The 8,844-nt window shown below is 44.2% G+C and overlaps 1 protein-coding gene across 5 annotated transcripts in view; it reads right to left on the reverse strand.

The window, feature by feature from the left end:
• Positions 1-8,571, reverse strand: part of GGNBP2 (gametogenetin binding protein 2) — a 33,014-nt gene extending 24,443 nt beyond the window's left edge. For 3 of the 5 annotated variants that reach the window (XM_008578511.1, XM_008578513.1, XM_008578508.1), the window contains exon 1: positions 7,346-7,493. In XM_008578511.1, the coding sequence (XP_008576733.1) occupies positions 7,346-7,438 (93 nt within the window). In that variant the 5' untranslated portion in view covers positions 7,439-7,493. Of the gene's footprint in view, positions 1-7,345; positions 7,494-7,658; positions 7,852-8,359 lie in introns of those variants that run through there. The other 2 variants (XM_008578512.1, XM_008578510.1) reach the window with 2 other exon arrangements.
• Positions 8,572-8,844: the final 273 nt, after the last annotated feature.

Raw genomic sequence — 8,844 nt, forward strand, 5'->3', positions numbered from 1 at the left:
TCCAGATGATAAGGGTCACAAACCCAAAGAGTCAAGTCAGGATAAGGAGGCCCATTTGAGGCAAAAACAAAAAATCAAATAACCCACGCAGTTGAATGTGGTCTTAAAAGATCCCTACCCCCTTCCCCAAACAGTACCACAAAGACCTGCTTCTTTAATGGAGGTAACCATTCCTTTCCCTTCACATTAGAAATGACAGATTTAAAACATACTTGTTCTGGGCCGGCCCGGTGGCGCACTGCTACAGTGTGCCACTTGGGAAGTGTGGCAGCGCTCCCGCCGAAGGTTCAGATCCCACATACAGACCGGCCGCTCACTGGCTGAGCGAGGTGCGGGAGCAACACCGAGGGTTGCGATCCCGTTGCCGGTCCCGGTCCGGTCCGGGCGCAACACTGAGGGTTGCGATCCGTTGCCGGTCACGAAAAAAGACAAAAAGAAAAAAAAGAAAAAAAAAACATACTTGTTCTAATAATAAACTGAGGCTTCATTAACAACTAAGGCAAGTGTAAGCAATAGATATAAAATCTTTTCTTGATTTGATTAGGTAGGAATACCAGATACGTGAAGTAGGGAGACAAACAGATACTGAGAGGATGGACAATGATGCATACACCAACTTAACAATCCAGAGGACTTCACTCTATTTCACAGAATTAGAAACTCCATGTACAATATGATTCAAATTTTTTATATGTGCATATTTTATCTTACAGAAAAAGAAAATACATAATACATTAGAGTTGGCTATCTCTAGGTAGTGGGATGACAGATGGCTTTTTTCTTTATATGTTCCCATCCTTCCCACATTTATTACAATGCACATATAATACTTATTATCAGGGGAAAGTTAATGCTCCTTTCTTCCAATTCTACATTCATTATACCATGTTCAGAGACATGCTTCCATCTCAATAGTTTTTACTGTTCTAGAAGCTTCATCGTCCATACATAGATGAAATGTTCAAATCTCAGTTTCAAGGAACAATTATCCAATTTTCAGGTTCATTGATCTTGATATCTTGTTTCTAGTTTTCCTTCTTATTAATACCTCCAAAGGGTGGTGGTAATAATACTAAAGATACAATGTAGCTTCATATATACTAGGCATTGTTCTAAGCACTTTCATATAATTAACTTTACAAACAGGGCCGAGCCCGTGGCGCACTCGGGAGAGTGCAGTGCTGGGAGCGCAGCAGCGCTCCCGCCGCAGGTTCGGATCCTATATAGGGCTGACCAGTGCGCTCACTGGCTGAGCGCGGTGCAGCCGGTCTCAAAAAAAAAAAAAAGGACAAGAAAAAAACTTTACAAACAGTACAAAGTAAAACTGAAGTCACTAGTCTACTTTAATGCTGCAGCTCTAAATGGTCTGGTGAGGATGACTGAAATAAATGGGCAAAATATCTAATGATCCATACTGCAATTGTATTTATTGTAATTAACATAATCGACTCAAATTTTTAAAAACATTTAATAATAATCCTGGTATTTAGAAATCCTGGTCCAGAAAATAATAAAAGAATAAAAATAGTTAATAGTTTAATTAACTCACATTACATCTTCTGGAATCATCACAGGGTTCAAGACACAAAGAAATTTAACAGTCAAGTCATTAAAAAGGTAAAGGATGGGCCAGCCCGGTGGCTCACTCGGTAGAGTGCGGCGCCTGGGAGCGCGGCGGCGCTCCCACCGAGGGTTCGGATCCCATATACAGACCGGTCCGCTCACTGGTTGAGCGTGGTGCAGGCGCGACACCGAGGGTTGCGATCCCGTTACCAGTCATGAAAAAAAGACAAAAAAGGAAAAAAAAAAAAAAAAGGTAAAGGATAAACGTTTAGAATCATGTAACTCAATGGAACACTACACGTTACTCCAAACCTACCATTAAACAACTAATATCTTGATTTGCATTTTTACTTGCTTGATACAAATATACACCATTTTACCACTTACCAATTGCCACCATAAAAAAAAAATTAAGACAATTAACTATACTATTTTAAGATCAAAGCTATCAATTTAAGAAACATTCAAAGAATATTCCTTACTTAACCAAATCAAAGTCTCCTCAGCCTGGTTCTTGGGTGAAATTGCAAATTCTAACTCAGTATAAATGGATTATTTTTATTCTGATCAACTGTTTTATTGTTTTAAAAATTAAAGCAGAAGTCAAATAACACATCTAACATACTGAGACCTATCAGCTGACCTTTAAAAATTTTTAATTATATGGATACCTGCTTTAAGAATCCTTTTGAAGGCCGGCCCGTGGCTCACTCGGTAGAGTGCGGTGCTGATAACACCAAGGCCACGGGTTCGGATCCTATATGGGGATGGCCGGTTTGCTCACTGGCTGAGCGTGGTGCTGACAACACCAAGCCAAGGGTTGAGATCCCCTTACCGGTCATCTTTTAAAAATAAAAAAAGAATCCTTTTGAAAAAGTCAATAAGAAACACGGGTTTTAAAAAAAAAAACACCTCATTTTCACTTACTACTGACTGAGCATCCCATATCCACAAATCTAAAATCCAAAATGCTCCAAAATCCAAAAACATTTGAATCCTGACATGATACTCAAACATGCAGATATATAATAAATACAAATATATAAGTGAAATGCAAATATTCCAAAATCCAAAAAAGTAAAAAAACCCAAACAATTCTTGTCCCAAGCATTTCAGATAAGGGATACTCAACCTCTATAGATAAATGTCAAGATCTAATCTATTACTGTATCTTTCCTAGGTTCCATGGGCTTGGATAATACTAAATTTTTGCACTTTATAACACCCTAGCTAGAGACCTGCACTCACACTAAACTTCGTCTCTGCCTTTCAAACATTTAGGACAATGGTTTTTTACTTTACTGTTTTCTGGCCAATCACCATATGCTGTTTAATGTTTTAAGAGATGACAGTAAGAAAAAGGGGAAGGCAAAGAGGCTAGTAGCACTATTTTTTCCCCATTCTTTAAAACCACTTCCTTGACTTAATCTTCAGATTCTAGGTTACCTAAGGAAAGACAGTTCTGTAAAGCATTTCAGGTGTGGTTTCACTGAGAAATCATTAAGTGTTCAGCTTCATGATGAGGTTGCTTATCCATAGCTGGCCAAAAATAGAACAAGTCATGGTGCTGCAATCACTGCTTTATAATGTTTATTGAATCCATTACCCACTTTCGCTCTTAGGTCCTGGTTTCTCCTGACCACAAAAAAAAATCTGTTTTTAGCTCATTCTCAGAAGCTCTAACCAACAATATTAAGTTTTTATTTACCAAAATCATCGTCACTTTGGTCTTACTCTTTTACTTCTTCATCTGCACAGCTATTTGTGACATCTATCGCCCTTGGTAAAATTAAATATTAAATCAAGAGTTGAAAGAAAACATTAAATACTAAACTTTTAGCAAATGCTGAGCACCTTATCCCCAAGTGGATATGCTACTACTTCCTATCTTTTAAAGTCTCAGAGAGTTAAAGACTCTTAGAAGAGTTTCTAATCCATTTAGATTGGTTTGAATTAGATAAACTGCATTCCAGAAATGTTGTAGCAATTTGACAATATGTATCAAGAACTTTATAAAAGGTTCATATCCTTTGGATCCAGTAATTCTACTTCCAAAAGCCTGAGAAAACAAATTTTAATGCAAAGATTGATATGCATGCATTATTTATATTCTTACAGTATTATTCATAATTAAAACTAGAAACCTCCCCTTCTATGTCCAACATTGGAAGAAAGATTAAATTATGCTATGTCACACAACAGAACATTACATGGCTATTTAAAATGTTTAAGAATGACAAGAGAAAATGTCCTCAATATTACATTTGGTGAAAAAAAGCAGGATATAAAATGTTACAGAAGACAATATATCTCAACTCTGTATCTATGTGTGTATTTATGACTGGAATTACACCAAATGCTGGTAATCTCTGGGAGGCAAAAAAAAGATTAAGGCTAATTTGTTTTTTCTGCTTTGTGGTTATTTTTCAAGACTTTTTAAAAACTACTTGCTTTAAAAATTGTAATTCTTCAGGGGCCGGCCCGTGGCTCACTTGGGAGAGTGCGGTGCTGATAACACCAAGGCCACGGGTTCGGATCCCATATAGGGATGGCCGGTTTGCTCACTGGGTGAGCGTGGTGCTGACAACACCAAGTCAAAAATTGTAATTCTTCAAAGATGACTCTAAAATAAAATCAGTATTCTATCTGCTGTTTTATAATTCTGATAACACCAAACAGTACTATGGCCTCATAGGGTAACACTTTCCTAAATATTACACCGGTTTACTTATTTGAGATATTCTCAAATACACTTACATTACCACTGTGCTCAAGTGTTCAAACCCACTAAACTATTACAGGAATCTTCTAAACATGGATACAACATAGCACAGAAAAGAGGCTACTTTTTCACCTACAAGCTTTTAAATTTCATTTTACAAAGCGAAGTTAAAATTGCCAGTTTAAGTAAGGCTAGAGGTTTCAGCATCCATTATTAAAAAGATAAAATTTGTAACTGACTGTAAACTGTATAATAAGACTGTAACATCTAGCTGCTAACAAGATTCTAAGACTACTTGAAATAAAGATCACACAATGTTTCTTCAGAGCATTACCTATAAACCCTAGGAACACAGACCAAACCAAACTGTTAACTTCAGGCACACAATGCCATCAAACTATAAACGGACCAATGTAGAGCATAAACCTCTGTTACAGGCATCTTTCCTCCCTCTTCCATTTCCCCCTTCTCTCCCAACAGGTGTTGGGCTCTGCATTCTCCCTTTATATAGTAGAATGGTCCTGACAGAAACTTGTTTCCCTAAATATGATGGATCCTTGACAAGAATTTTCACTAACAGCACTCAATGACTGTGCAGAAGTTCGAAGACAAAGTAATAAATAAAATGTCTCACTCATTCCCTAGTGACAAAAACCCACTCCGAAGCAAAGAAAAACTGCACCCTTTTTTAAATAAAACGTTATTTCAAGGGCCGGCCCGGTGGCGCACTTGGTAGAGTGCGGCACTTGGGAGCGCGGTGGCGCTCCCGCCGAGGGTTCAGATCCCACATGGAGACCGGTCCACTCACTGGTTGAGCACGGTGTGGGCGCGACACTGAGGGTTGCGATCCCGTTACCAGTCACGAAAAAAAGACAAAAAAAAAAAAAAAAACGTTATTTCAAGATATTTGCCTTGGTCACAAGTCCACAATATAATAAAAGCAAACTTCAACCACCAGATGCAGTGCAAAATAAGTGCCATACTAAACTGCAATGCAAAGTTACATCTTTTTGGGCCGGCCCGGTGGCTCACTGGAGAGTGCGCCGCTTGGGAGTGTGGCGGCGCTCCCGCCAAGGGTTCAGATCCCATGTGGAGACCGGTTCCCGCTCACTGGCTGAGCGTGGTGCGGGCGCAACACCGAGGGTTGCGATTCCGTTGCCGGTCCCCGGTACGGGCGCGACACCGAGGGTTGCGATCCCGTTACCGGTCAGTAAAAAAGACAAAAAGGAAAAAAAAAAAACAAAAACAAAGTTACATCTTTTTCTATATAAATTCACATCATTGTGAAGAAAAGAGTATAAAAGCACCCCCAAAAGTTGGCTATTTAAAGTGCTATATAACAGATGTATTAATGTACTCCATTCACACTAAAGGTAGTTACGTGGTTACAAAGAATAAATATGTGTCTTTAAATTTTTGCAAATACTCAAATTTATGTTTGTTTTCCCTAGGTTCTGATATTACACACTCAAGAGTTATCTCATATCCAAACCCACAGGATTTTTTTTAAACTTCAAAGCCATTCTGGAACAATATACCTAAAAGGTCGATAACAAAATATGCGCTTTAGAAAAGTGTTTATGTTGGAGAGGGAGAGAAGAAACAAAATATCAACAAATGAACTCCTATCAGGAGTTTTCAAATTCAGAAATGCATCATTTAATTTGATCAGAGCGCTATTTTTAAAAAACTATTTGAAATATAAGTCCACTACATTTCTAACGCAAAACGTGCAGAAATCATTACCAAGATATACAAGTAATTTCTAATGCATCAACACAAACTCTATTTACTTTATGTCAGGCCAAATCATTCTACCTTTTTTCATAACATAAAAAAATGCACTTGGATAATTATACATGCTTTCACTTAAAAAGTTCTAAATAAGTCATTCAATAGCTCTTCTAATCATTTTTAAAGTAATGCAGCTCAATCAAGTCTTAATTGATACTGGCAAACAGAAAGGCATAGATTGGCATCTCTACAATGACTTGCATTTTATATAAAACCTGAAAAAACGTCCATAGATTATCTCAATAAAAAAATTCAAGACCAAAATGTATCAACTGCCTTTGAATGGCAAAAAAGCCAGATTTAGCTACACTTTATCAAAATAAGCAAATCTATAATCTAAAGCTTCAGCATCATCAAAACACAGATTTCAAAAGATTATTTGGAAAAGGTTCATTTCATTTCTTAAGAAATAGTGGCAAGCAACTGCACTCATTTCCTGTTCAGATTCAATTCAAATTTCTGCCATTTCCTTTTAAAGGAAATAGTACAGCAACACAGGGCAGAGGGTCGGTAATGGTATACTATCACCAACTCTAAAAAGGAAAACTACCCAGAACTGGGTCTTGACACTCAAGATGAGCAATCAGCTTTTTATAGTACTTTTACACATTCAATAATTTGGCAAAAAAAAAAGGTATCTGTGAACTAACTAAAGAATAATGCCAAGAAAGCCCGTTTTGAAGAGTCATGGCCTAGCAATACAATCTTTTCAAGTGTTTTAATGTACTAGGCAATAAGAGACTATTTACAACGAAATCAAATCATTTTAGTGGAATCTGTACAGTGCAAGTGCATGTCACTCTGCCCTCAGTAATTACGTTTATGTAGTGAGAGCTATAGTATTAAAATAGAAAATATACAGGTAGCAGTACAGCTGCGACATTTCCAGATAATTAAGCCTCCCCGAGGGTAGGTGGTTTCTGCAAGGGATAGGCCCTAAACGCCCAAGATCCTTCAAACCCTCTCCGAGTCGCGTGCTTTGCCAAAAGCAGCGTCTTCTAAGGGGAAAGGAAGAGGGTTTAAAAAGGAAATAAAACTTGAAGAGAGGGGCTCAAAATGCGTACAAGAGCGCTGGGCTTGGGGCCGACAGAGGTTACCGAGAGACCGACTGCAAAGGCGAGTTTGTGGGGCCTGCCGGAGAGAAGGCCTCGCCTAGGAGTTGCAACACACTCTTTCTCCAGTGCGCAGCGCTCGGCCTGGGGGAGGGGGAGGAGGAGAAACAGCTGCCAGGGCAGCGGCGGGCCCAGCCCGGCCCGGCCCGCTCACCGTGAGGGTGTCGTCTATGTAGAGGGGAATCTGCCTCCTCTCGAAGGGGAACTCCTCCTCCCCGTCCCTGCACACTGCCACCAGTCGCGCCATCGTCCCCGACGCTGCCGTTGCCACCGTCACCACCGCCTCCCAGCCGCCGCTGCCGCCGCCGCCGCTGCCGCCGCCAGGTGAGGAGGCGGTACCGCTGCTGCTGTTGCTGCCGCCGCCGCCGCCGCCGCTCCGGTTCCTGCAGCGCTCGGCCTGGGGGAGGGGGAGGAGGAGAAACAGCTGCCAGGGCAGCGGCGGGCCCAGCCCGGCCCGGCCCGCTCACCGTGAGGGTGTCGTCTATGTAGAGGGGAATCTGCCTCCTCTCGAAGGGGAACTCCTCCTCCCCGTCCCTGCACACTGCCACCAGTCGCGCCATCGTCCCCGACGCTGCCGTTGCCACCGTCACCACCGCCTCCCAGCCGCCGCTGCCGCCGCCGCTGCTGCCGCCGCCGCTGCCGCCTCCTCCCAGCTCCTGCCTGCAACAGCCAAACCCCGCGAGCGTAAGCACCCGCCGCCGCGCAGCACATTCGCCACGGGGGGGAGGGAGAGGAGCAGGAGGGGACGGGAGAGCCGGGCTGCGTTTCCCATCACCCGATTCCACACACGCCCAGCCAATCAGCACCGAGCAGCGCCGGGATCCGCCCTCTCGCGTCGACCTCCCTCCTTCCCCCCGCCCGCCGGCCTCCAGTCAGAGTCCAAAGGAGAGGCGGAAGGGAGCCGCCAGCCCGGGGGCTTCCCCCGCCCATCACGGGAGTCCCGGCTCCAGGACCCCACCCCTGGCCTCGGCTCCACGGCCCACTCCCCGCTTCCCGTGGCCAGAGTGCCCTCAGCCCACAGCTAACCCCTTCTCCCGTTTCTGGGCGCGCCCCGCCCAGTCAGTTCCCCGGGCCGCAGTTGTCCAGCGCGACCCCGCCCCCTGGGAGGGGTCGACCCCGCCCCAGCTCAGGAGTAGGGGTTGGGGGTAGGCTCAGAGTCTTTCCTCACCCTTCGCGGAGGAGGGCTCTTCGTTCTGACCTTCACCGTTTTCGCGGTCTCCTCTCTGACCCCCACTTCTGCTCCCCGTTACCAGCTGACGAGGCCCGCGTCAGGGCCAGCCTGGGCGGGAGCGCGGCTCCGAATGCCGTTTCCTCTCCAGGCTCAGTCAGCCGCAGGCACCACGGGGAGGGGGGAGGGAGGGCGGGGAATGTGGGGAGGGTGGGGCAGGGAGGGGCCGAGGACCCCGGGCGGGGCCCCGCTTCTTCTCGCGAGACTGTAGGCCGCAGCTGTCGAGTCGCGGCTTTCGAAATCCTCGCCGGGGCGGGTGGGGTTGCTCCCTGGGCCATCCCGCGTGCGTGCGTCCCTACCCCTAGTCTAGCTACTCGGATTCGAAATGGGGCTGGTGGGAGGGGTGAGTAGATCTAACTCAGTCCCCCGCAACGCGGACGGGGCTGGGAATCTCTCTCCCGCGGGGCGAGGGCGGAGGGAGCCGA

This window comes from Galeopterus variegatus, unplaced genomic scaffold (genome assembly GCF_000696425.1).
Source record: "Galeopterus variegatus unplaced genomic scaffold, G_variegatus-3.0.2 Scaffold1704, whole genome shotgun sequence".
Classification (NCBI taxonomy): Eukaryota; Metazoa; Chordata; class Mammalia; order Dermoptera; family Cynocephalidae; genus Galeopterus; species Galeopterus variegatus.